The sequence below is a fragment of the Pelecanus crispus genome, chromosome 9 (assembly GCF_030463565.1).
Source record: "Pelecanus crispus isolate bPelCri1 chromosome 9, bPelCri1.pri, whole genome shotgun sequence".
Lineage (NCBI taxonomy): Eukaryota > Metazoa > Chordata > Aves > Pelecaniformes > Pelecanidae > Pelecanus > Pelecanus crispus.
The window spans coordinates 13,855,506-13,882,972 of NC_134651.1; the positions used below are offsets into that span (position 1 = coordinate 13,855,506).

General features: G+C 49.1%; 1 protein-coding gene across 1 annotated transcript in view; it reads right to left on the reverse strand.

Annotated features, from left to right (window-relative positions):
• Nucleotides 1-4,672: 4,672 nt before the first annotated feature.
• Nucleotides 4,673-27,467, reverse strand: part of P3H2 (prolyl 3-hydroxylase 2) — a 74,939-nt gene continuing 52,144 nt past the window's right edge. Inside the window, exons 2-15 of the mRNA XM_075716555.1 lie at nucleotides 20,258-20,404; nucleotides 19,108-19,297; nucleotides 16,163-16,294; nucleotides 14,845-14,987; nucleotides 13,302-13,391; nucleotides 12,769-12,809; nucleotides 12,173-12,267; nucleotides 9,144-9,271; nucleotides 8,450-8,545; nucleotides 8,206-8,356; nucleotides 7,559-7,676; nucleotides 6,956-7,031; nucleotides 5,908-6,048; nucleotides 4,673-4,765 (exon numbers count right to left, since the gene is read on the reverse strand). Coding sequence (XP_075572670.1) covers nucleotides 4,673-4,765; nucleotides 5,908-6,048; nucleotides 6,956-7,031; nucleotides 7,559-7,676; nucleotides 8,206-8,356; nucleotides 8,450-8,545; nucleotides 9,144-9,271; nucleotides 12,173-12,267; nucleotides 12,769-12,809; nucleotides 13,302-13,391; nucleotides 14,845-14,987; nucleotides 16,163-16,294; nucleotides 19,108-19,297; nucleotides 20,258-20,404 — 1,641 coding nt within the window. The remainder of the gene's footprint in view (nucleotides 4,766-5,907; nucleotides 6,049-6,955; nucleotides 7,032-7,558; nucleotides 7,677-8,205; nucleotides 8,357-8,449; nucleotides 8,546-9,143; nucleotides 9,272-12,172; nucleotides 12,268-12,768; nucleotides 12,810-13,301; nucleotides 13,392-14,844; nucleotides 14,988-16,162; nucleotides 16,295-19,107; nucleotides 19,298-20,257; nucleotides 20,405-27,467) is intronic.

Below are 27,467 nucleotides of genomic sequence, written 5' to 3' on the forward strand. Positions count from 1 at the left end.
TGGCTGCTTGCAGGGTTTGTTGCTGGGTTTCCAAGGGTCATCAAAGCGGCTGTATTTTGGGCTGTCAGTCTAGCTCCTGGGAAATAAAGGGGACATACAAAGGTCCAACTACACCATATTTTATAAGCTTATCATGCCCCAGCTTGGAATCAATAGGCATTAGTCATCATGCAGTGGTGCTGCTGGAGACTGACTTGTCCACATGGTCCTAAGCCTCCACAGCAATGTTGGTGAGGTTCAGTTGCTTAAAATTAATGCCTTGAAAAGTCTCCCAGGCTAATGCCTATGGACATGCCCAGGTTTTTTTAGACTCTGGACATAAAGAGCTTTAGGTATTTCAGCCTTGACTGTGGATTCAGGAATTTGTAAATACCTGCAAGTCGTACTTTCAGGTGAGGTTTCAGGGATGAGCTTTTGGCTGAAGGGAAACTTCCAGAAGCCACTTGCAGTAAGGCATTTACAGCCCAAAGGGGCTCAGCTTCAGGCTTTCTACTGGCCCCCATTGGTGGTTCTTTCCTTGTACAAGGTATTTCCCATGCTCCTACCCTCTGCACAAGGCATCGGCTGCCTTGTTGGGCTACCGTGACCCCTGCTAGCCACTGCTCCCCATGCCTCGGTGCCTTCACTGCCGCCAGCTCTGCACGCTCTGCTGACACATCCCTGACTGCGAAGTGCAATGATTCATCTTCTCCTTAATGAAGGCATCCATTTAATCTGTACTTTTTCCTGAAACATTACTGAACTCCCCATTGCTGAAGGCATGCCTATGGCACAGACCAGGCTCCTCCAGCCCCCCCTGCAATGCCTAGCAGCAGCCCTGTGGAAAGGGCAACTAAACTTGGCTTGGCCCTGCTTGAATGTCAAAACAAAAAACAAAGCTCCTTGCTAGTAAAGATCCCCTGGCATTGAGTAACACTGTGCAGGGCTTCGCTTCAGAGCAACGGCCACACCCAAGCACGCGCACGCACACACACAGCCAACTCAGTTGTTAACTACTTTTTATTTCTATTACGTTTCCTTTATGAGTTCTTTTCTTTTTTTTCTCATTGAATGTCATAAATCAACCCTGCTAATCCCACCCTGCATATCTTATTAGTATTAGGAGGGGCACAGCAGAGTTAACAAAGGAACTAAGACACGGTTCAAGCATCTCCATCTCCAAACCACTCCCATTGCTGGTGATAGAACCAGGGCACATATAACAAATGGCCAACACGTAAGTAGGTTGTGGTTCCTTTTGGTGGCCAAGCCTTAGCTAGAGAAGCTCAGAACTGGCCCAGGAGCCATGAAGCTTGCTCTGAAATGCACATCAGTTTTATTCTCAGTGGTGTGACTTTGGGCACTGCCTCCTTGGGGAGCTGCTTCATGTAGGGGCTTTGGGAAGCAGCAATTACCAGACTGGCAGGGCAAAAGGGGAATAACCAACATGAGCCAAAGTAGCAGGAAGCAAAAATTTTAGTGGACCAGGTTGTCCCTGGGGGCTATTTGACCAAGGAGGAGTGTATACAGTTGGTGGTGGCTGTTGTGTTAGCTTTCTTTTTCCAGGGATGTTGGTGCCCTGCGGGCAGTCCGGATTTGACCCTGACAGCTCTGGCAGATGCCAGGCTGCTACATCAAATCTAAGAGTTAAAATTAATTTCTCAGAGGCCAAGCCACATTGGTGGCAACCCATCCCACTTGGATACAAAAGAGACTCAAAAGCCTACACTGTGTTTTGGTGCATGTCCCAAAAAGCTCTGCGACTTGCTCCTGCGAGGCTACAGTGTGCCAATAAACTTGGCAACCACCTCTGCTGTTGCAGCAGAAATACAGATCTACTTCTGAGCTAGACTTCGCCAGAGCAGAGAGCTGGAAAAACAAACAAACAGGAAAAGTGCCTTTGATTGCCTTTCTCTTTCCTTCAGCCTGGCATGGACCGCAGGCAGGTACTGGTGGCAGAGCTGCGTGGTGACTGGCACGGCCCAGGCGGCCCAGAGTCTTTCCCCTTCTTGGGGATTTGGGGTTCATGATTGCAGTTGAGTCCCAATATGCTGCGTCCTTCTGAGGCTGCTCCACCATTCCCCACCAAAGCTGTTGCTTCCCCAGGAGCCGGCCAGCGTCCCGCTTTGCTCCCCATCCTGCTGCACACCCCAGCATTGCACAGGGGCTGTGACACCCTCCTCCTGCTCTCCAAATTGCTTGAAATGTGCCAATGATACGTAAGTTATTAGGTGGCTGGATCTGTATCCAAGCAAAGGAGATGGACAGGCAGGCAAGAGTGCGCACACACAACCTTGCTTAATCCTGTCCACACCAGCGTCTCTGACGGTCCTCCAGCATGGGGAATGCGTGCATGTGCTCTAGGGATTGGGGCAGGAAACGCCAAAGGGAGAGGCACCATCATGAGACAAACCGCGTACTCCCCCAGTCTCCCTTTCTAGTACTTAGCGAAAGAAAGACAAAGACAGGCCCAGATGTTGTGTTTAGTTTATTTCCCCTGGATTTAGACACAGCTCTGGCTAACCACCACAGCAGCAAACGAACCATGACCGGTGCCAGCATCCCGCGCCTCCCCGCAGGAGGACCAGCTGGTGGGATCCCCGCAGCCCCGGGAGGGCAGGGGCTGCACTGAGCTGCTTGGAGGGGGCAGCTCTGCAGGATGCGCTCAGGCAGATGTGGTTGTCAGGGCGGGTAGCAGCACAAACTCACGCTGAAGGTGCAGGATGTAGGAGTCAAGCCTTGGATGCAATAGCATGGTGCAGACAGGACAACACAACCTGCATTTCAGCTCTCTAGCTGTCCTCCCCTTCTTCCCTCCAGCTTTTCCTCTGGCTCTTTTAAAAAAGAGGGGTTAAGCCGTTACAGAGGAGGCATTTAAACTGTGGGCAGTTCCCTGGGGAGCCAATAGGATCAATCTTTTCAACAGTCTATGAGGAAGGGAGATAGCCTCAAAGAAAAAAGCCACACTGGTGGCTCAGAAACACTGAGAGCTTTCTCTGCTGCAGATCTGACATTGGAGGATGTGCAGCAAATGACCCTTCTATCATTTTCGAGGTGGTAACAGTGCCCCCTTCACAGTCTGGGCATTTGTTTTTCCAAATGCACTGAGTTCCATTTTATCTTGCCCTGGACCAGCTTTTGAGGAGGTCTCTGCAGAAGGACCATCCTTCTCTCTGGCCTTTGCAGCCAGTGACTGGATGAGAAGAGGGTGCTGCTGAGCCTGTAAGATTCGGGTAGGCACCAGCTCTATGAACCAAGAGAAAAGACAATTCCCTATGGCAGATTTAAAGTCCTGGGAATGCTAAAGCTGGCAGAGGGGAGCAGAAAACGACTGAGAAAGTGCCAATGCAGCAGGGAGCTGAGCAAAGCTGCTCAGGGATGCAAACTCCAGCCAAGATCCCAACAGTGCTTTCTGGAGAAACAGCAGCCTTGCAGTAAATTCAACAGTAAAGATTGCTGCAACCTGTCTTTTAGGAACTGCTTTCTAGCAGCAGAAGCAGCTTTGGGTCAAAATAAAAGCTGTCCCTATGTCTGGAATGTGGGCAATTCTGTGACTTCAGTGCTCGTTCTGATTGAGATAGGGACTGCTCTGGTCCCATGCATGGGAGTTAATTTATTGGTGGTAGAGGGATGATTTACTAGCTTAGCAGTAGTTACTGGCATAGTAAATCTCTTGTGATTAGCAACACGTGCTTTCAATGCAACACCCTCAGACTGGGTCAGACATACTCCTGAGCAAATAGATGCTACCACACCATGAACATCTGCTGCTTCTGCACTGTCAGGATGGGACGATGCAGCCAGGACATCTGGAGTACAAAGCCGCACCATGATCATCCAACAACACAGCACTGGAACATCCCTGAGCCTTTCACCTGCTTCCCAACATGGACCTGGAAATGATGACTTTTAACCTTGGGTTTTACCAGCAGCAGCACTGGGCTGGAAGCTCAAAGGATGTGGTGTGAAGCAGTTTCTTTCACACATCCCAGGCCATTAGCAAGAACAGGGACAGAACATGAGTGACAGACCCTATTTCACCAGAGTCAGCTGCAAATTAAACCCCTTCTCACTTGTGCACAGCTCATGCCCCTGCCTAGCAGGTGAATTCTGGAAGCTCTGCTCAGAACTAATACCCAAACACCAGCTTTGCACGGCTACAGAGAGATATGCATTTTGCTAGGACATGGGTTTTGCTTTGGTTTTTTTTCCCTAAAAAGCACATTTCAAATGGTGAAGGGCTCTGAGATGGAAATAACTGACTTGTGCTCCAGTTTCCCTCAGGACAGCACTGCCCGTGGCTTCAGCCAGCACTTAGCAGGGGCAGGAAGACTGGTCAATTATCACAGCTGAGACATTTCTCTAGCAGAGGCTACAGAGAAGCAGCTATTTCTGGCTGAGGGAAAAAAAAAAAAGGGGTTCTCCAGGGGGGTAGAGTGGGCCTGAATAAGTCCTGAGAAGTGCTAGGGAAGGACAGGGAATCCCAGAGGCAGAGTCAGTGCCAGCAGGAGATGCTGGCACAGAGATGAGGGGTCCCAGCAAGAGCTGTGCTAAACACAGAAGAGGCACTCCTGAAACTCCACAATCATATTAACCTGTTAATTTATACAGTGGCTCTGTACAAAAATAGAAGGGTTCTAATAAGATTAACAATATTAAATAAATATTTAATAGAAAAAGTCTTTGGCCTAGTTCATAGCTCATCCTTTGGGTTGATACTCATTTCACTGGGTCCTAGATGCTCCTGGTCCAACATCGCGATCACTTCATCTGCCTGGATTCGCTCCTGCAAGAGGGGAAGGGAAGAAACCGTAACAGCAAAGCTTCAGTGCCTGCTCTCAGCTTATTCAGCGCAGCTCAGCCTGCTGGGAGGACCCACAGCAAGCAGTTCATCCAAGGACCAGCAGTGTAGTTGAGAGGACAGGGGACAGCCTGAGACTTGTGCGGGGGATTTCCTGACCAAAATTAATCAAATCACTTCAGAACTCAGTACCTAATTCCCTCCTCCCTGCAGGGGCTGCAATGCTTGGGGCAGAGCTGATGCATTGCTCTTCCCTTATCACACTTCACTAGCAGCCATTGCCACAGTGTACCCTCCTCCTGTCCCCTCCGCTTAACGTGCGTGTACCCTCCTCCTGTCCCCTCCGCTTAACATGCATTTCCAGCTCCCTGGGCAGGGCTGATCTGCTTCCACACATGCACTAAGCATGGAGGAATTTCAGCTAGTGCCAAAAAGCAGAGAGACAGTAAAGTGCATGTCTCAAAATAAGCTTCTCCCAAAACCTCACAGCCCACCTGCTTCACATGGCAAAGTGTTTTGCTTCCTCTCTCTTTCTGCATTTAGTTTTGCTTGGTCTTTTTATCTTTTGTTCTTATAGACTGGAATTACTATCAAAGGGAGACAGGGGCTGGTACACCAGGCTTTTAAAGCAGAATTTGGAGGTTGCCTGTTGAAAGGCACCACAGCCCAGATCTCCCAAGGCATCTAGGTGCCCAGACCCATGGACTTCAGGCTTCCAAACCACTTTTGAGGACCTGGCAGCGGCTGCACAGCACTCTGGCCTCTGAGCTGTGGATGGCTGTGGAGGACTTCCCCATTCATCAGGTTATTGCCACTAGGTGTCAGAAATGGCCAGCCCAGCCCTGCACAGAGCCCTCCTGCACCCTGCTCAGCACCCCACCCCAGCCCTGCACCCCACGGACCCAGGGTGATGGGTGCCCAGGAACATGACTGGCAGGGAAAACCATTTGGTCCCAGGGCCACCAGCTCATGTCCCTGTGGTGCAGCAGATGGGAACACTGCTGGGAGGCGGGGGGGGTGATGGGGGAAAAATAGATGTGCTGGGACTGGAGGCTGAAGATGGTCCAGGTTCCTCTGGGATGCTGGGTACCCCCCAGCTCCCCTCACATCATGATGGACGGACTCACCAGCTCTCTGTAAAGCGGGTCCAAGGTGAACCAGAGAGCCACGGCGCACCGCTGGCCTTTGGTAACTGCCTTCACCCCATGGGGGTTCTCGCCGCCTGATGAGAAGCTGATCATTCGCCCACACTTGGGCTTGATGGAGGCCTGTGGGAAAACAGGCGACACTGGGGTGGCAAGGAGCAGCAGGCTGCATGCACTGGCCATGTCTGGGCTTGTCATGGTCCAGGGCCTGGGAACTTACTGAGCATCTCTCTGCATCACCCCAGGACCCAGTGAGCTGCTCTGGAGGACATGCAGAGCTCTGGGCATAGCTGTAAAAATGTGTGGGGTAAATAGGGAGGTGTGACGCTTGGTCCTGCTGTGCAGACATTATGCAGAAAGGAGATGGTGGCATGGAGTCCTTGCAAAGCCTGCAGGTGACCACCTACAGCAAAACAGGGCCACGGCATAAATCCAGGGAGGTTCAGGCTAACCCTGGAATGGGCTGTGACACACCTCTTTCTCCTCTCTGTTGAGTCCACAACAGGTATCCTGCAGGACCTCAGGCAGAAGTGCCAACCAAATCAACCCTCTGGCACTGGTCTTAGGTAGATGCAATCTACCCTCCAGCATCTACTGGACTTCAGAGCCCCAGCATGGTGCCCAGATGCTCTATCCAACCATGGAGGGGATACCCAGCCTCCCAAACGGCCCCATGCAGAGGTAGGGGCTTAAGTCCAAGCCCCATCTCTGTCATGGACTAATGTCCACGACTGTGACCTGCCCTGGGCCAGACACTGCATATGTATAGAGGCATCGCTTCGTGTTTGGCCACGAGATGGGGTGGGAACTCAGCAGTCCTCCAGGCTGGGACGACTCTCAGCCATCCTGCTGATCTGCAGGTTTCCTCCTCGGTGCAGCCTCAGGGCAGGGCACAGAAGGTCTGTGCACCTCTGCCAGCAGGATTTTGTACGGGCTTTTTGCAAGGTAGAAGCCACAGGCTGCCTGGGGAAGCTCACAGCCCCAGCACAGGCTGCTGACGAACAGTGTTTGGTTCACAGCACCGACTTACCGTCACAGTTTTGGCATCCATCTCGGTGAAAATGAACTCGCCACCTTCGAAATCCGCATTCATGTACAGGAGGGCACTGGAGGAGGAAGTGGGAGACCCCAGTGAGGGGAGCAGCAGGGAGGGCTCGGGGCTGACCCCTGCCTCTGGAGCAGATCCTGCATCGCTCCACCGAGACGTGGGTAGGGGGGGACTGCTGGGCAGGAGCGATCCTGCTGTGGGGCTGGTTGGGGCCACCCAAGCTGCCCCCATTTTGGAGCCACAGCTGAGAACCAGCAGATCTCTCCTTGCCTAAGGAACCATTCTCAAAATGTCCCCTGGGTCCCAGCAGCTCTCATCCTCCCATTCTGCACCAAAAACACCTGACAGAGACAGAGCCCTGTGGGCCACAGCTGAGATCTCCCCACCCTAAAATATCACAGAGTCACTACAGTTAAACTCTGGCTTGAAGCTTAGCCACGGTGCTTGCTGCCACCAGAAACTACTTGCTGGATCTCACTTCTGCCATGGCTGGGATGTACCAGCTTTAGGTCTGTGGAGCAAGATTCCCTGCCTTGGGGAGGGTCCCCCAGCACCCTCGGGAGCAGCCCCCCCTTTTTTTCCTACCTGTAATCACGAAAGGTGTAGGCAGGAGGCTCCTTCCAGCACTCATTGGCCTCAGGGTCCAAGAGGCAGTTGTCAGCATGGATGGGGTGGCTCAGGTCGTTCCTCCTCTCCTGCTGGCCTAGGCAGGATCATGTGGAGCAATGGGAAAGGAGAAGGGGTGGATGAGATGGAAATGCCATGCTCTGTGGGGTCTGTCACGGTGGGGAGCCTGCCCTGACCCCACTCTGGGTGATGTTCACAGATGAGAGGAGGAAAGGAAAGGTTGGGGAGGGAAGGCAACATCTGAGGACTCAGATCTGCACAGCTCTGCTTGTTCCTTACTGCAGGGAAGTGAGATGGAAAGCTGGGAGGGGGGTGGAAAGGAGAAGGGACAATGAGAGGAGGCAAGAGAAGAGGGAGGAGAAAAGAGGAAGAGTTGGAGACATGAAAAACAAGAGACACCCCAGAAATGAGCTTCTTTGGGACAGCCCACCCTTTGCTGCTGTGGGGACGGTGACTTTGCCCAGCCCTTGGCCACCAGTTTAAGCATCAGGCAAAACAGAGCTACTCTCAGGCTTGGGTCCCCCACTCATAAACCCCCCCCATGGGGGACTGAACCCCTCCTGCCCTCCCAGCCCTGCCCTGCCACCGGCCCCCCCAGCCCTCACCAGAGAGGGCGGTGCGGCACACCAGGTGGGTGTAGGAGAAGTAGAGCGTAGAGTTCAGCATGAAGTAGGACTCGACGATCCTGCGAGCCTTCTCGCTGATGTCGTAGAAGAGCCGGGCGCTCTTCAGTGGGACGCGGCCCTCGTAGCCGTACTGGGCAAGGAGAAGGGGCGAGAGAGGGTCAGCGTTGTGTGGCAGCTGGGAGGGAGGGCATGGGAGAGGAGGAGGAGGAGGCAGGAGCTGTACCTTGAGGGCTTTGAGGACAGTAGCTCCTTCAAATCTCTCGTTTGGGGTGTGGGGGGAGGTTTTGCCCCTGTAACCATCTCCAGCCAACATGATCCCCTGAAAGACACAAACACAGGTGAGTGGTGAACTGGTTCCCCAGGAGAGGGGGAGCTGCAATGGAAGCATCTGGGATCCTCTTCCCCAAATCCCTCAGGGCTGTATTCACTGGGACAGGTGAGTTGGGTAGGAAGGTGCTGCAGCTCTCCATGAGCACGGTCCATTCTGAGGTGCTGGAAAACAGCCACCCACCTCCTGACTAGGGATGTTCAGGCACCCTCAGTCCCTTCCCAGGCTCAGCTGACAATAAATGAGAAGGCTGTCAGGCTTGTGGATGAGCATCCTTTGGGGTTGTGTATAACATGGGGCAAAGAGCTATTTGTGCACGGGCTCTGTCTTGCAGCATGTTTCTAAGAACAGCCCGAGACGGAGCAGCAGCTCCTGTGCTGCAGTTATGGGTGTCTTATGGGGATAAGCATCTGACTGCTCTCCACAGGCATCCTGGCATCTGTTGCAACTCTCAAGAGAGAGGCCTGAACCCAGAGCCTCTACAGGGGGTGAACACACATTCAGCTCTCACAAGCCAGATGCTGGGGAGAGCATCAGGCACTCAGCCCACGTGACAGTCATGTCCTCCCCAGGGGCATTGCCTACTCACGCTGGCCACTCTGTGAAGCTCTCGGCACTGCTCCTCCGAGATGACGTTATCCAGTAGTACTCGCTGGGTGCCATTCAGCTGCTGTGAGTTGTAGACAAACTTCACGTCACTGTAGAGAAGCGGACCCCCTGATGGAAAGAGAGACACAAAACAACCCTGCTGAACATGCCCTGGCCTCATTGACATCTTGTACTGTGGCTAAGGGCCAGCTGAAGTCATCCGGGTGTGCTGCCAGGGAAAGAGCTTCACAGCAGAGAGAGGACATCAGCAACAAAAGAAACAGAAGCAATGGAAACACCCAGAGATTAAATTAATTTGCTGCAAAAGCATCAGCATTTTCCACCTTCTCATTGTCTGCCTTGCAAACGCAGGGACCACAGCCTGAAAACGCCAAAACCCAATGGGACACAATGAGAGACATGGACACCAGCTAACCTGGCTCTCCTGCCCAGCAGCCAGCATCAATGGAGGCCATAAGTTTCCATTGCATTTGCGCTGTGTGGATCTTGCCAGCTTGGCACGCAAAGCTACTCTCTGCAGTTGTCACCAGTGGGGTTTTTTTGTCTTTTACACACATAGAAAACTTAATGCAGTGCTGAACTTGCAGCAAGCATCGCCTGTTCTCCACCAAGAAGAGGGGGTGGGAGTGGGTGAGCCAGAGGACCCTGAGGACAATCACCCTCCGCAGAGGCAAAGGAGCTGCTATGCCTTCCCTGCCATCCCTCACTCCCCCCTCCAAGCTGCCTCCCTCTGCCTGCAAGAAGCCAATGCCTTGGCTGTGATTTGGAGGTCCCAGGTAGCACCCCTGGGATGGGAATACAACTGTGGCTGGGTTTGCACATTGCTGGGCACATCCTGGTACGGAGTGACTGAGCCTTGTTACGTGCTGAGCAAACAGACAAGGAGAAGAGAGAGATTAGCTCTTTACAAAAAGGTTGGATCCATCCCCATCAAATTTGTGTGATCAGAAAAACATGGCAAGGCCACTAAATCACCATCTTCTGAAGCCTCTTCCCCTCATCTCCTCGAAGAGAGAGAATGAAAGAAATGGCAACAAGAAAACCTAAACCAGATGCTTCTCCAAGAGGAAGGTGAAATGCCTCTAAATTGTGGGAAAAATTATCTGTTGACACAGAGCCACAATAAAACAGAAGAAACAGAGCTGCAGAGCTCTTCTCACCATGTGGCACAAGGAAACTTCTCTGTTACACTGCTTTTACAATTACTACTTTTCCTGTCCTTTGAGGCACATTGTGTGTTTTTGTAAGGTCTCCTTGGCCTACGGAGGACACGTAACCCTGAGGGCAGAGCCCTGCCACTAGCCCACAACTTTATTTCTGAAGAGTTAGGTTTCGTGGAAACAAAAAAGATGGGACGTTCCTCATGTTCACTTTTCTGTTCTTGTTGCTCGATAATAGCATTTATTATAAATGCAGCTGCATCAGAAACAGGACTCTGATCCAAACTGCTGGCACACTCCAACTCAGGGCTGAGTTTTCCAGCTCAGATGTTGCTCTCCCCCAGCTGTAGGCACATGAGGGATCAACGTGGAAGGCATCACTCACCGCTTCCCCAGTTTCTTCTGTTCATCCCAGGGAACTAGCGGGGGCTGCCCTGTGCCGTGAACACTGAACACTTGTCCCACACCAGCAGTGTGCTCCCGCTGTCTTCCTCGTCCCCACTGCCTCTAAGTACCAGCAGAGAGACAGACTTGTTTCCCATGTGTATGCTCTGTGAAATACACCCCAGAGAAACCAGGGAATTCTTTGGACTTTTGGGAGTGAAGGAATTGGTGGAAAGGAGGAAGGGGGGAAGGAGAAAAGTACAGAAGAGTACAAAATTGTTGTACTCTTTTTTTTCTTTTTTCTCTTTTGGCCTTTTCTTTTTCCAAGTGAAAAGGGGGGGGGGGGGGAAGACAAGAGAGAAAGGAAGCATCTGGATGGACAAAAAAATCCCATTTTCTTTTTGAACAGTTTCAGTTTTCTTTGTAAACATGAAAACATTCTGCGACTAGACCAGAAAAAAAGCATAGAGAGAAGAAAAAACAGAGAAAGATGCACTCTGAAATTATTTGGTTATATAAGGCAAACAGGCCAACAAATATAAATCAACCAGCTCTTGGCTTAAGCAAGCTCTTCAGGATCTTCCTGTGGTATTCACCTATTTTATGTATGGCTAGAGAAGGGATAACAATATTCTGAAACAGACACTGAGCAGCTGGAGAGAACTTGGGCCGTGGAAAGCTGTGAAATTCCCAAAAAGCATGACCAACCATTGCATTACAGGGAGGTTTAATTGCCTGCTGCTGTGGAGCTGGCCTGCTAGAGACACAAGACACCTCCTGGCTTGAGATCCCCTTGTTTTGCAGCAAGGAGCACACTTTGGTATTCATCCACAATATAGTTTTTCAAAATTGTTATGGGGGAAATCTTGTCGTTAGTAGAAGATGTTATGATATTTTCTGTGGTTGCCAAAAATGTGCTGAAAACAGTTGAAATGCCTGTTGACAGGCCTTAAAACCAAGTGATTTGATGTAAGCCAAGACATGAAATCACAAGCCAGTCTGCAAACAAGAAAGGTTGCTAATATGGTGTGATCCAGTGCACTTAGCAAAGCATCAGGACTGGAGCTCCTAAAACCTCTTATCTCCAGCATCCATCTTTCTGCAGCCTGGACAACAGAGAACATTTTAATCTTAAAAGCACCTAAGGGAAAGACTACTGCTTGTTGGTGCCACCTTCCGCACGGTGAGGAGGACCCAGCCTCCCAGCTCTGCATCTCAGGTCTCTGCACTGAGCAGCTCAGCAGGTGGGAAAAGCAGGTGCAAGAGCAGAGCAGTGCTGGTGGAATCCACGGACCTAGAAATGCTGTGGCAGCATCAAAGACTTCTTTGTCTCTTAAACAAAACTTCAAACCCGCCCCCAGGTAGGATTGGCCCTCATTGCTCAGTTGCCAGCCTTTACAGTTTGCAGTCTCTAGCAATAGGGAAAAACCTTCTGATTTTGTTGAAACATCTTCATCAGACTTACCCTCCTTCCACTCTCGATCTGGTTTTGGCATGGGTTTCTTTGCCAGGGACAGCCGGGGCCCATCGTCTGGTTCACTGCTAATACTTGATGGGACACTGAGGAGCAAGATAGAAGAGGAACATCATGACTTTGGCCACAGGTCTCCAGTTCTGGGAATTGTGCTGGTTTGCACCCTTCGGAAACCAATACGTGAAAAAAAAAAGGGGCAAATTGGTATTTTGTACAAATGCCACAACTGTGCAAGTAGAAGCCCTCACCCTGTCCTGTGGAAACCCATATTTTTCTGGTAATGGGAACAATGTTTTCCACCAGCAAAGCACCAACACCAACAAACCTAAATAGCACCACCCGCCTCATCGACAAAGTTCCCTCTAGAACTTGAAAAATTGCTGGTTTTGAGGCACTCAGCTAAAACAAGGTGCTAGTGGGAATGTTTGTAATGGTAAGGGGCAAAGGACCCGAATTCTGCCATGACGGTGTGCCGGGGTGGATGGGCAGCACCCCCCAAGTGACAGGCTGGTACATGGGCACATCCCCTTCACCCTGCCGTGGGAACCGGCAAAGCTGCGGGTGCAGGCAGGGCAGCAGTGGCTCACCTGTGCTCATCCTGGCGGGCCCCGTACCTGTTCCAGTAGTTCTGCAGGAAAAGAGAGAGGTTGTGCTTCTTAATTTAATGCTCCAACCAAAGCCAAGGAGTGAGGCTCTGCCTCACATATGGGGACATCGGCCACCCTCTCTGGTGTGGATCCATCCCACACAACTGTGGGCAATTGCCTGGGGTGACCAAATGGAAAATTTACCCCAAACCCAAACTGGCATCTTACGATGAGTACAGGAGGCGGCCAGTTTGCCCAGCCCTCTCTGTCCCACCCCATCACCATGGCAGTGGCTGAGACACAGCCACACACCATGGCAGGAGAGCTGGACTAGGCTGTGTCTGCTTCTTCACCCCAGAACAGCTGCCTCCCTTGCTTTGCCATCACCCTTTTCCCATAGGGAACAAACCGGGCCAAGACCAAGCTCCTGAGTCACCTACATGGGACTTGCTTTACAGGAGAGAGGGCAGGGGAAGTTGGTCCTATAGCTGTGAACACCTAAAGGTCCTTGCCATAGCAGACCCAGGCATTACCGGCTCCGTGTAGGTGTATCCAAGGCCGGCTGCAGCCACCTGCAAGAGGTGAGATTCCAGCTTATGGCGCTGCAGCAACATTTTTGCTTCCTGAAAAGAAGAGGAGAAGGGGAATAGTTGCATGTGTAGTTTTCACAAGAGACAGTCAATGCACATCTGCTTCAACAGGGGTTTGCTTTTCACACAACACTGTAGACTCCTATGGGGCGAGGGATGCTTGGGTCATGCCTTGGAGCAACCCTGGACACAGGGCTGAGCCATTCACTACATTACAGAAGGGGAGGTGTTGAGCAACTCATTTGGGAAGCTTGAATCCCCAAAATACATGTGCATGCTGGCACAGAGTGCCAAGCACCTTGGAAAGCCTCTAAATATCTGGGCAAGAGGCTGACTGGAGAAACCCTGGCTGCAGAGCGGGGGAGGCAGGCTCAGGCTGGCAGAGCAGGGACCCTGGCTGAGCTGTGCCTCCACTCCCCATCTGCAACTCAGAGCCCATAGCCTGGCGGGGGGTGGGCTGCAGCATCACAGCCTGGGACGCACTCAGGGTGCTGGGATGGGGACCACAAAGCCCAGCCAGCTGGAAATAGTCCATCAAACAGGGGTTTTTTTTGAATGAAAAATATGTGAACAAAACACTGGGTTTTCTCCTGGAAAATTACTTTGCAAAGCAAAAAAATTTTTTACAGAAAACTTCAGAACACTAAAATGTTTTTGTCAACTTCAGTTTTTTCCTAGATTCATTTTGTGAGGAGAAACAACGATTGTTCTTGGCGCTTTTTATCATTTCCCTTTTCTTTTTTAGCATGTCACCAAATTCACCTTGATTTTCCTGGAAATCAAAGAATTCCCAAGGGAATGGAAAATTCAGTTCCTGGCCCCCCTGCTTATGGCACAAGGGGAATGAGCCTCAGCAGGGCTGTGATGGGAAGGGAGGAACTTCTCTTCTGCACTGTGAGAAAGGGAGCCCCAGGGCCGCAGATAAAGGGCTGCCTGGACTGGAGAGGAAGCCTGTCCCGCTGGGTGACTGAACACAGACTGTTTGGTTGCTTGACCCCAGCCTAACCCTGTGATAGCAAAGCTACTCCCCGCAGAACAGGCTGAGTGCTGAACTCCAAGCTCAGTGGCTTGAGGGTAACACTGACATCCCAGCCTCCCTTTGGGAAACGATTTCTCAGCCCTCTCTTAATGGAGGTTGCCCTCTGCTCAGTGCTTCATTGCATTCCTCCTCCGCATCTCCTCCAGAGCACTGAACGAGGGGAGGGTTTACATTGTTGAGGCACCCAGTCATCGCCCTCCCTGCCCTTGCTTGGGCTTTGCTAAGCTGAAGCCCCCATTTAAAGAAGCTCCTGCCCTCCAGCTTCTCCCCCACACCAGTGACTCTGCACTTATACCCTGACAATCAGCATCACCAGCTAGTCAAGCATCTCCACATCTGTTTTCAAAGTGCTCCCACAGTGGGAAAGCTGCCAAGCTGCTTTTATTTCCAGCTGATGCTTTTGTCAAAGCCTTCCACCAAGGGCTCTTAGGTGACGCTCACTCTCACCTTTCTGGGTTTGACGGTGTCTGGATCAACTGTACCTTCCAAGAGGCCCTCGTAATAACCTGCGTTCTCCAAGACATCTTCATCGTCCGGGTGGAAGAGGAGGTAGGACTTGGCACACTCCAGGGCTTTTGTGTAGTCACCAACTGGGAAGCAACACAACAGTTGTCAGAGGGGGCAGAGCGGGGCATGGCCCTGCCGGCTGGCAGTGCTGGGGGCTCACACGGAGCATGGCAGGGCAGAGCCGAGGAGGGGAGCCTGCAGAGAGGGAGGGCACAGCCTGAGCTCTCCATCAGCTGAAGGACAAGCCCAACGCTTCACGAGGCTCATTTGATGCAACTTTGTCTTAACTGCTCCGTTTCACTGTCAGGGAAACTGAGGCACAGAGACATGGCTCCTCTGTGGTCATGCACAGGTTGGGGATGGGATCCAAATGGATGAGCAGGGTGTGGATGCTGTCTGGCAGCAAAGTGCCTCTCTCATGTGCAGCATCTCTCAACGCTCCAGAGGTTTTTACCCACCACATTAAACTTCTAATTGGGAAGAGGGATAAAAAAGCCTGTACACCACACATGAAATGCTGCTGACTCCTCCAGCTTTCTTCCCATTGCACTGATGAATGAAGAAGCTTTAGGATTGAGTAGCAATTTTGATCCTCCCACATTCTGCCCTTTTCAGGAAAGAGCTCTTAGCACAAGCCTGACATAGCAGAATTCTGCCTTGATTTTCTTTTATGTAACAGAACATAATAAAATGCCATACAGGACCACACAACTGGCAATATTTTATAGCACTGCCAATTCCTGCTATTTTGCAATGTTGCCATCTCCTGCAACTTTACTGTGAATCTTAAAATATTTGGTAATTAGCAAAAATTGGCATCTTGGGATAAGCTTGGGCTAACTTCTATATCTGTTATATATCAACTTAGAAAATGTATCAATTGGTTCAGAAGAATGTGAAATATATAAATCCCCAGAACTCTATTATCAAAGGCAAATGAAAGGACCCTAAAAAAGCATGATTTATTTAAAGAATAATAATGTTTAAGGTAAAGGTTGGGCTTTTAAAACCTGACTGATGATTGAAAACACTTTTACAAAAATACTTAACTGTACATTTCAGTCAACCCGAAAGGTTTTCCTTTCAAAGAGACAATTTCCAATGTCCTTTGCTTCCTGACTCTTTCAGACCATGCCACTGTATCACTGTAGCACAGACATCATGGGGAAATATCCTGATTTCCACACAAAGCAATTCAAACATACAAAATGCAACAAAACTCAGCAAGTGCTAGGAGGAACAGAAAGACAGCCCTTACCTCTGTAATAGGCAAACTGCAAGTAGTCATAATGGAGCGGAAGGAAATTTTCGATGGGTGAGATACGGCCTGAACGTGTGGCAAGTTCTCGGACACAGTCGTGTTTGCAGGCCAGGACTTGCATGTAGTGATCTGCCAGGAAAAGAAGGAGAAGACTGTCTGAACTGAGAAGGATAGTGATGATGCTGAGACCAGGACAGACAAAGACTAAATCTCCCCAACTGAAGGACATGCAGCCCGTGCTGCTTTGGTCCTGCAGGTGACTGTGCACCTAGAGAAAAAGCTCAGGCTCCTTCCCAAAGCCAATGGAGAATTGCAGTCACATTTTTGTCCCCCTTGAGAAATGCCTTTCTCCTTCTGTCAACTGTAGAGGGAGCTTGAGCATCTCTTTTGTGTGCAGGGAGCTGCTGCTTCTGCCCAGGAAAGCTGGATGGGTGCAGGGACGTGCAGGTGGCAGGTAGCTCTTCAACCCCAAGAGCCAAACCAAAGGCGATGACACCCACAAAGCAAGTACAGATGTGAAGACAGGGTGGCCACATGTGCTGCCACACAAAAGCCATCTCCACACTCCCTTCCTTCAGCTCATCTTTAATCCTCTCCTTTCTGCAGCAAGAAAGCTCCCAAGGGCACAGGGAGGTTTAGATAAGAGGTATCGGTACAGCTTCTCAAGCATGGCTGAGCAAGGCTCCTGTGTCATGAGTCTGAAAGGTCTAAGGTGCAAATAGTGCCAGCAAAATCCCTGTGTTTGCTGCTTCTCAAAGATGAGATATCTCCCAGGGAAACATAAGCACGTGGTAAACATCGGCCATTAGCAGATAGGTTTCTTAGTTAGGGGGAGTCCACAATATAGGCGTTGTATCAGCTGTACAATTTCAAAGCCAACACTGACATATGATTCCAGTTTGGAGCCTTTGCGGCAATGTACTTACAAATCTACTTTGCTTGCTCTGTCTCTGTACACCATTAAAAACCTTAAGAAACAAACACAGGCTTGAAAAAAAAAATGTGCTCAGCTACCAAAGCATTTCTCAGAGCTGCCAAAAAAACAGCCTGAGGAATTTGAGATGAAATCAAGTGGAAACTCAAAACAGTCCCCATTTGCTCTGGGCAGGTAGTCTGAGCAGTTATCTGATTTACCATACACATCCAGGGTATTGCATTAAGGAAAGCAAGAAGGAAAAGGACATAAATAATTTTGTTGCAATTTAAACCTATTTAAGCATCCTAGACCTGGAATAATCCATCACTGAGAAGCACTGCTTTTTCTTCGTACTGTCAAAATGCCCTAGAAATAGGCTATATAGGCTGGAATCAATTCACTGAAATGCATCTGTCCCTGGGGTGGAGAGGTGAGAGCATTTCAACCCCATGCAGCAGCACAGCAAACCAGCCTGGGACTGAAAAGAGAAGAGAGTTATGAAAAAACTTAAACTCTCTTTTCTTGGTGTATTAGCGTTCCCACTCCCTGCTGAAACATCTGGGGCTGAGCACCCGTGGTCCAGGGGTAAACATTGAATTATGCTGCCCCATAATGAACCACTCCATTCCCTATAGGAAAGCAATTGCACTATATAGCTTATTTCCCTCTGTGTGCCCTCACTTCCCTGTTTCTTTGGGTGCCTGAACAGCCCTGGGTTTTGGAGTTGTTATTCCCAGGCATATCTGGCCAAGCCAAGTCACTGCACTTGCAGAGACCGTTTGGCTTGTCCTCACTCCCAGGTGACATGCTGGGCTCAGCACCACCACACCACAACCACGTCTGCACTCTGTATGGTCCAGCACAGAAGCACCTTCTCTGCTCGCTGGGGCTGCACTCGACTTGCACAGCACAGAAACAATTTAACAGAGACTAAAACCTGTTCGATGAGCAGCAGCTTTCAGTAAGAAGGAAGGTGGGTTTCCTTTGCCACTGAAGGCTGCTCTCTTGGAGGGCTTGATATGGCCCTTGGTGTTCCGGTCATGGCTTTAAAAGCAGGCATGATCAGCTGACAGTTATACTGGTACCAAGTCAGCCCTTGCAACACTCCTCATATTTTTTGCATGGGTAAATAGGCCCGACAAAGGAAGCTTCCCATCCGGTATGTTGGTGGTTTCTCATCTTAGTCATGTCAATTAGATTTCCTGTCTCGACACAAACAAAATTATGCAAAAACAAAAAACAATCTGCATCTGAGTGAAGTATTTTCCACACAAGAAGAAAAACTCCAGAGTTTGATGCAACTCCAAGACCGTGAGCAGATGAATAAGATTTCTGTCACCAAACTAACCTTAATATATTGGTCTTCTTTCCCTTACAACTAATTAAATGTAATCTTGTTTCTACTGAGAGCGAACCATTTTAATACCCTCTGGCTCAGAGCCACACATGCAAATCTGAATATTACATAGCAATGTTAAATTCTCTCCAGAGATTTCAGCGAAGATCATAATTAGGTGGGCCTTCACTAATGACAAATCCATCCCTTTGGACAGGGAGAAAATCTATGTTCTGAGCCTTTTTGGCAACTTTCCTGGCCATCTGGAGTGTGGCCAAGAGGACTCTGCTGCTCTCTTCATATGCACTAAAAAAACAGAGAAAATATAAACAGGGCCCAGCAACGTCTAGATTCCAGTGACGTATGTGAGACTGTGTACAGGGGGAAACCGAGGCAGTTTATGTTAAAGCACCTATACTTCCAGCTCTTAGAGAAAGCTGCAAATGCTCCACATATCTGGAAATGCAATTCTTCCAGCCCAGCTTCTATTCAGGACCAAAATGAGATGTTCTAGTCCTGTCCTCTGCATTTGCATCTTCTGGCCTTACAAGTGCCTCCTGCAGCATTACCCACCAGCAGCAGTGATGGAAGAGAAGACACTTCACCAAATCCAGCTGAAGGCCCAAACTCAATAATTAAAAATGTTGCAGGGCCAAGGGTGAGAACCCTGAAGATGCAAAAAGATCTCACCTGCAATAGCTTCATAGAGGCCAGCCTTATATTCCAGGTACTCATGCTCCTCAAATCTCTGCGGTCCCTCGCACATGATCTGGCAATCTTCATCCTCGGAGTAGTACCCTTTCAGCGCACGCTCCAGGAAGTCAATGGCCAGCTCATACTCCTCCTTGTCATAGTGCCTTACCCCGGCACTGTAGTCCTCCTGCAAAGTAGGTAGGCAGAAAACAAGACTGTGAGCAGGCTATGCTGCTCGGCCCACAGCATCCTGCCCTTGCCAGCTGCAGGTGATTTTCAAAAGAAGGTACAAGCAGGCAGGAGTAGAATGATCCCCCCGGTACCTACCAGACATAAGCGGTTGTACCAAACAAAGTTTAAGCCATCAATGGACTTTTGGACCAGTGGAACCTCGTAAACCTGCCTAAATGCTTTTCTGAACATTTCCGTACCTAGGGCATTCTCAGTGCCGCTGCTGGATTACGCATTATGTGAAAAACCAGTCCTTTTCTCTGTTTTAACTGAGAACTGCCAACTGTTTCTCTGTTGGGTAGGAACCCAACAGCACTGAATGCCAAGGGAAATGACTGCACTTGACCCAGGCAGATCTGTCTTAGAACCTCCATTAACTACACCAAATGGCCACTTCTCCTTCCTTGTGTCTTGTGAAATCAGAAAGTTGGGGGTGGCCCTGGCATTTGTGTTGGCCTTTCACTTTGGGGAGGTAGAAAGAGCTGACACTCTTCTGCCTGCCACCCTGTACCCTCACCAGCACAGTTATTCATGTGCATGTACCCTGCCCAGGTGGGAGAACCCAGCTCAAAAGAAACACAAGCGAGCCAAGATCTGTTTGTCAGTGCCCATGGAGGCATCCATCAAAGCTGCCCGCTGGTGTGTGTTCACAGCCACCGATTACCCTAGAGTTCCCTGAAAAGAAGGACCATGTTGGGGATGTAGCCATCAAGCAAACAGCAGAGAGTGCCTTGAAAAAGCAGGAGCTGGCTTGCCTTAAAGGAAAGCGCTGAAAGGGAGAGCTTGTTTTGCTGTATTGTAATACAGACCTCAGCAAGAACCTCCCCATTCATAGACATGGTCTCTTGGCCTCCTACACTTCTTCTCTCCAGACTGCCTGACATTGAACCTGGGCACCTCTTTAGCTCAGACTCACCATGTGCTGCTTGGCCTCCCGGTCAATCAAGCTGACCTTCCCTGCTGTGGTCTTGTAGTTCTCAATGTCCTGCTGTATCTCCATGTGCTCAGGGTTTGCCATGAAGAAGGTGTGAGCTGCATTTGCTGCCTCCTCCAGCTTGTTCAGCTGTAACAAGGTAAGAAAGACCAGCTGAGTTGGTGATGTAGGACAGTGAACACAGCAGTTTATGCTGCGCCCCGACACGTATACCTCTGACACCCTTTTGACACCACCGGGCTGGGCAGCGATGGGATAACCAAGGAAAACCTGAATGCAGAGGCTAAGGAAAACAGCTGAAATGAGAGGAAAGCCCAGTGTAAGGGAAATCGGAAGAGCCGGAGTTCCTGAGAGCCAGACAGGTCCCTTAATCTGTCTGCAACATGGTCTACTGGTGATGGGGTCCAGCCTCTTTTCCAGCTGCACATCCTCAGCTACTCCAGCCCCCTGCACAGCCCTGGATGGAGACATGCTCTCATGAGATATGAGACAGAGAGAGGATGGGAAAGCAGCTGCTGATACTGCTCTCTCTACAAGCGTTGGAGGCTGAGATATGTCCAGGCTAAGGGCTTCTGCTTGTAAATGGGGACTTGGGGCCATCTATTAAGCTCAGCTCTGCATAGGCAGACTCTGCTGATAGTGCCAGAGATATAAAGAGGAGTTTATCTTGGTATATCAAGTTACTTTGGATTTAGACATTCAGAACCCAGATAAGACATTAGTTTCACCCTGAAGAAAGCCTCCTAAACAAACAGAAATACTAGTGCTAAACACACCCACAGCAGCTGCTGGCAGTGCAGGGAGCAGGACAGATGTTCAGGTGAAACATCTGCATGACCTAGTAGGAGAGAGGTCACTTCCATGGCTAATGCACTTGCTCCTGAAAGAAAGCCAACACCACTGAGTACCAGCAAGGTGCAGAGTCAGGCCCCTGGGATACCTCTGCAGGCTGAGCAGGCTCACCCAAGCTTGTTAGCCAGGACCAGGCTAATGCTACCCCTGGCAAGGCTGTGTCCAAGTGTTTTCCTTGATAGCAAAGCCCACACTGAGCCCCGTGCCCCTGCTGCTAGGCTCCTCCTGAGGCACTGGAGCCAGCAAGCTCAAGCGTGTCTACACTACACTGCTGTCATGGTATGGCAGCTCACCTGAAGAAACCTGCACACTTACCCACCGGACAACCCGACCGGCAAAATGACAGGAACTGAAAAAGAGACCTGCAGAGAAGCATGAGCTTCACACCCTGTTATCCTACACCTGGGGCAGGGCAGAGAGGCCATGAGAGGTGAGGTGAGGTGAGGCCATGGCTGCCCTCAAAACCCTGCTCATCTCTGGGAGACAACAGCGGCTTCCTTTGGGCTCCTTAACACTGGATTAATACTTGGATGCACTTAATGAGCATCAACTATAGCTTGCCTTTCAGCCAAGCCATGAGAAACACCAAAAACCTCTTTCAGTGAGCCCTGTGAACTGCCTAGTACCCTGCATTTCTTGGGGGCTCAGAGAGGTCATACAAACACTCACCACCAGCCAGGCATATAATAAATAGTTTCATCTCTGACATATGATTATCTTCAGAGATGTGGCTGAACTGTCAGTTGTCTGAGCAGCCACCTCATCAGCAGGTTGCTTGTTACCTCTGCAGAATTGTTTGCAACCATCTTTAAAATTAAAATACACATCCAGTTAACACATGAACTCTTGTTGAACCAAGTGGGATTGACATCTGGGTGAAGTCATGGGGCCTTCTCCTCGAGGGATGCCCCTGCATACGTATATGCTACAGCAATTTTGCATGCGCGGCTTATGAAAGCTTTGTGGTGAAATACTAAGGGAAAAAAACGTGAAGGATTTGCTCAGGTCACTCAGTTGCAGCAACAGTATGGCAAAAAGTCTTTTTTTATGCCAAACACTGCTCTGAGATGGAATAGCCAGCATGGTGCAAGAGCAACAGCTTCGACTCAGCTGGACGAGAAGAGTCCCCCTGGAAGCACCGAGCCCGCACCAAATCACTTGGCAAATCTGTTCCTATTTGGAAAGTGGAGCTGTCTGCCAGCGTTAATAAAATACTCCAGTTGTTTAATTGGCAGAATGGTGCCTCCTTTCCTACCGCACATAAAGCTTGGCAAGACTCAGGAAACTACAGAGTGAAGACATGCACTATTTTTGCAAGGTAACCTTCCCTAATGGTGTGGACGGAGCGTGTTTCGGCTGCCGAGGAAGCAGCCAGAGCCCTTTGAATCTCCACTCTCAAACACAGTTTCCAAGTGGCAAGTATTAAAAAAATTACTGTACCAGGTTTCCTTTGGCTTTTCCTCAAAACAAGGTGGAATTAGAAAGTGCAGCAAGCTGCTGAAAACAATTTTTGCATTAAAAAAAGGAGATAGATAGATAGATGATAGTGATTGGGAGCCCAGCTTAAAGGTGTGGGAAGCAGGGAAGATGGGGAGCACAGCAGGACACACACTGAGCCTCCTGGCACACAGCGAATCCCCCAGAGAAGCGCCCCGCGCTTTCATCTGGGCTGTTTAGATTAGGATGAGTGCAAACACAGTCTGCAGAGCAAACAAGGGGGCTACCCTGAGTCAAACAGTGGCAAGTGGAGACATCACAGCTGTTGGAAATCACTGGCTGAGCTTGTCAGGGATGCCTGCGTGGTTCTGATAGGGAGACATTGAATGGGAGCAGACACCCAAATCTATCAAGGGGTTTGTGAAATTGGCACTTTTATATCAGACGAGCCGTTCCAGACACACTCTCACGTTGCTTGTTGGGGCATGAAGACATTTTGAAGCAGGTGCCTGGATACTTGAAGAGCTTTTGGAGGAAAAGACCAACCATTGCCGCAGGGCCGGACCCACACCAGGCGGGTGCTCTCCTAAATCCTGTCTGCTGCTCTGCTGTTCCAGCACAGCCAAAATTGTCTGTCCAGTTCCCAGAAAGGCCAGGGCAGAGCTGGCCAAAAAACCACGCATGAATACCCCTGAAAGGAAGATGAAAGCTCCGGTCAGACGGCATCTCAGCCTGATCCCCAGATCTGCCCTTTGAACACCAAAGCAATGCCCACAGAAACGCAAAAAATTTGCCTTGTGTAAACTTCAGAAGGTTTTCAAGATTAGCTCTGTCCTGACAACATATGCAGGGAAGCCAGCTTTTACTGCAAAAACAAGATCTATTCCAGTCCTTCACCTGGAGTTTTCCTAAGGACACCACTCTCCAGCACAACCCCTTGGCTTCCCAGCAGGTGAGCAAAATGACTGTAAGAATTTTTTATCCAGGACAGCACAAAAAAACCCCAAACCCCTTCAGTATAGAAATATTTTTTTTTAAAAAGACATTCCTATTCAGAAACATACTTCCCATATTGAAAAAGCTCGTCTCAACATAATCCCATTCTGGAAAAGCTCATTGCAGCTGGGCAGCATCTGATACAGGATAAAGGAGTGACCAGAGCATCTCACGATAGGAATTTTCAGGTCATGCTGAGTGTAGGTGGGACTGCCACTGCAGCCGGTAATTAGAGAGGTCGAGATGGGGCAAGAAGTTTGTTGGAGACTCATGAGCTGCTGACCTGATCCAGAGCACTGCTATTAAGCCACTATTTGAGCTACTCAGGAGAATTCCATTCTTCCACACCACACCACAGATTTCTATTCACAGGCAGCATCTTGCCTGTGCAGACTTAAAAGGGACCAAATGCATCTCAGCCATGGAACTGGTTCCTCAAGACGCAAGCTGCAATAGTCTGTTGTGGGATGTTCTTTTTTCCTTTGGTTCTAGATCCTTTTCAGAAAGCTGTCAAAAACTGTCACAGACCCTAGGATGGGCTTAGTTCTTCCTGGATAAAATCCACCCCTGCGAGATAGGAAGACTCTGATTTCTAGACACAACAGAAAATCCTTTTTCCATCCTTGAAACAAGGCTCATACTGTGTCTAGTCCTGCTGGCTCTTCACAGCAGAGATGACCTTTGGATTTTGCTAACTGCACTCAAAGCAGAACATTTCAACTCAACAGTTTTCAATTTATCAAGTCCCATATTTGCCTTAGAAACATTCAAGTAACGTAAGTAACACAAAGAAGCCAACAGCTGCTAAGTTTTGGGGAGTTTTAAGTGGATGCTTGTATATAAAAGCAAATTCCTAACTAGTAAGACACATTCAGAGACTAGCACTGACATTAATCATGAAACACTCTGGGGAAACTTTTGCCAAAACACTCTGAATTCGCAAGGAGCAGGATATTTTGGTGTTTAAAGGTCTGGACTGGGACTCAAGACACCTGGACTCAGTTCCTGGCCCTGTCACAATCTCACTGTGCAGCCATTGGAAAAAAACATTTTGTTTTCTTTGTGCCTGTTTTTCCATTGTTTTAAACGAATAACAATAAAAATAATAGCGTTTCTCCCACAGGGTAATAATTTTGTTTGTTTACATGGCAAGCAGCTCAGGGACCATAAGCATATGCAAGCATGTAACACAAAGGGATTCTGATCTTTGTACAACCATCACTGAATGAAAATCAGCAAGGAAAAAATGACAACTGTAGAAGCACAGCCTTAGTATATGCTCTAAGGTCTGCTTGTTCACCCCACGGGAATGAGATCGCTGGACTGTCGCTGCAGCTTTGCACCAAACCCTGTGTATTTCAGCCAGAGGACACACGAAAACAGAAAAACAGCACTGAGAGAGCCCCGGGAACACCCTGCCCATTTTGATCTTACCATGCCAAAGGCTAGAGCCAAGAAGGGGAAAACACAACATTTAAGTGCTTCTGGGTTTTGATGCTGAAAAGTTATTTTTTCCTCATTCAAATGTTAGGAGTGTTTCATTGCACAGAAAAACAGGAAAATTGTTTTAAGCAGAAAAACCTCAGATTAAAGAATTCCAGCAAATTGCAAATGCTCAGTTTCCTTCCCATCTGGGACAGTGCTCGCCTCGACTTCAATGGGACTGCGACTTCCAACCTGCAGTAGTGGCTTGGATTAGGGAGGCAGTTGAGAAAATCCTTTATGGAGCTTTCATGGGCTGCATGGTGAAACACATAATAAAATGTTAACAGTCCCTTAGTAGTTCATTGTCATTCTTGTACCTGTCAAACTATGTATCAGCCAGTAAACTCTGTGTCAAGCAATCTAATTTGTACCTGTAGGGCAACTGTCACCAACCTGCCATGGTTAGGAAGTAAACTGTCTTGTTGGAATACATCTAACTTGCTGTTTGATTTTATCACCACTTCGGCTGCTGCATCCCTCAAAGAGAAAAACAGAGGGATCACCTCACCGCTAATGCCCACCCGAAAACAGCTCAGACTGGCTCAGCTCCACGTGCAGGCACGTGCTCTGAATTCACACTTGCCCGCACTATTTGCCGAAGAATGAATTCTTACCAAAGTCTCTCTTGTGCCAAGATGCTCAGCTAGCTTGCATGAACCCCTAGCCCCTTCACTAGGGGATACACCACACAACAGCACCGTGGTTTTAGCTACAATGACCCTAAACTTGCAGTCCTTCAAGTTTGCACTCTGGTGCTTGGCAGTGGGGATAAAGAAGTGGAACAGGCATCGTGCCAGGTCTGTGAGACGAGCATTGCGCAGGTTTACAGTCTGCTCTCCCAGGCAGGGGCATGGTGCACCGTACCATCGCCGCTTTGCTTATGTTGAATACTGACATAGTGCCGTTTATGGGGGGAGCAGCTGTAGCCAGAACATCTACAGCTGCTCAGGTGCTCCCAGCTCACCCTGCAGTTTTCATGGCAAAAACAAGAATAAAAGAGGTCCAAAAGTCAGAGGATTTTAGAGAGAATGTAGCCAAAGCAATATTGATTCTGACTGCCTGAGACAAGGGGTCACAGGGCATGATATAACCAAGACCTCAGACTATTACTGATGATGAGTTCCCATTTCATTGAACGTATTATCAGGTATTGGCAACTGTCATGCATTCTCTGTGACTGTCGTAATCCAAACTGTTTCTATATTAAGGTATCTATCTTCAGCACCTAAGACATAATTTGAATTAAAACTTCTTTTTTGGGAGGGGAAGAGAAGTAAGGCTTATACATTGGAAAATGTGTCAGATCCCTCAAAACTCCAGCATTTCTTGCCATGCCAAGACTGGACCCACCTGCACATAACCTCCATTAATTGCTGAGTGCATGAGCCTGGCATGGAGCTTGTGAGAAAAAATTTCAAACCATTCAGCTGACCTAGAAACCAAAGTCTCAAATCTTCAGACAACTCCTGGTTTCCTGACAGATACTGGTTTTTTAAACTTTTCCATAGCTCCGCTGCTGCTGTGTTGTATCAAAGGCTTAGTGCACTGGGCTCTGCAGAGGAGGGAGGCTCTGGAGTCAGTAAGCACAGATAACAAGGGAAATAAAAGGTTCAGTGTCATGAAGGATTAATCTCATCATGTCTGCGCAGAGCTTACTGACTGGGCTAGTAGAAGCAAGTGGCAGTGAGATGGCTATAAATAGCATGTGACCTCATCTCAACTATTTTATTATTGCAAATATAGAAGGAAGAAATTCTCCAGAGAAGTTAATCAGGAAATTTTCCCTCTGCTGATGGGATCACACATTCACAGAAAGATGCTGGAGCTGTCTGCAACCCACATTGGCACCCACTGACCCCTCAGAAACACTATATCAGAGAGCAAGGTACGCATATGGCAGCAAAGGGCTTTAGCCAAGTGTAGGGAACAGGTACCAGGTGACGAAGATGTGAAACCTTTTAGTTCATTAACATACCATCCCCTGCTCTCCAAAGAGTTTACCAGTTCCTTGTCTTCCAACTCAAGATAAATAGGGTTGGTCCCCCCTCCTTGCTAATACTGTGACGGGGAGCGGTAGTGATGCCTTCCTGAAGGCTCCACATGCATCTTTTCAGAGGTCTTCTCCATTTTCAAAATGCAGACAACTTCCAGTGTGCTTTGGATGGTTCCTCTAAGACCACCCCAGCATGCCTCGCTGTGTGCTGCTGCTCACCAGTCACTCTAGTAGACCCAAATCCAAAACAGAAGAAATTTGGAGAACTGGCACAGGGAAAACTTCTCATGAGAAAGGAAACTTAGAAAGGATTTGGGTTTTTTTTGTTATTCCAACAAGCAATTTTTCAGTACACAAACATATGCGGATTGGTAGGTACATGGTCAAAATAGCTGACTAGACGTTGAATCAGTCTCCAGAAAGTGGCAG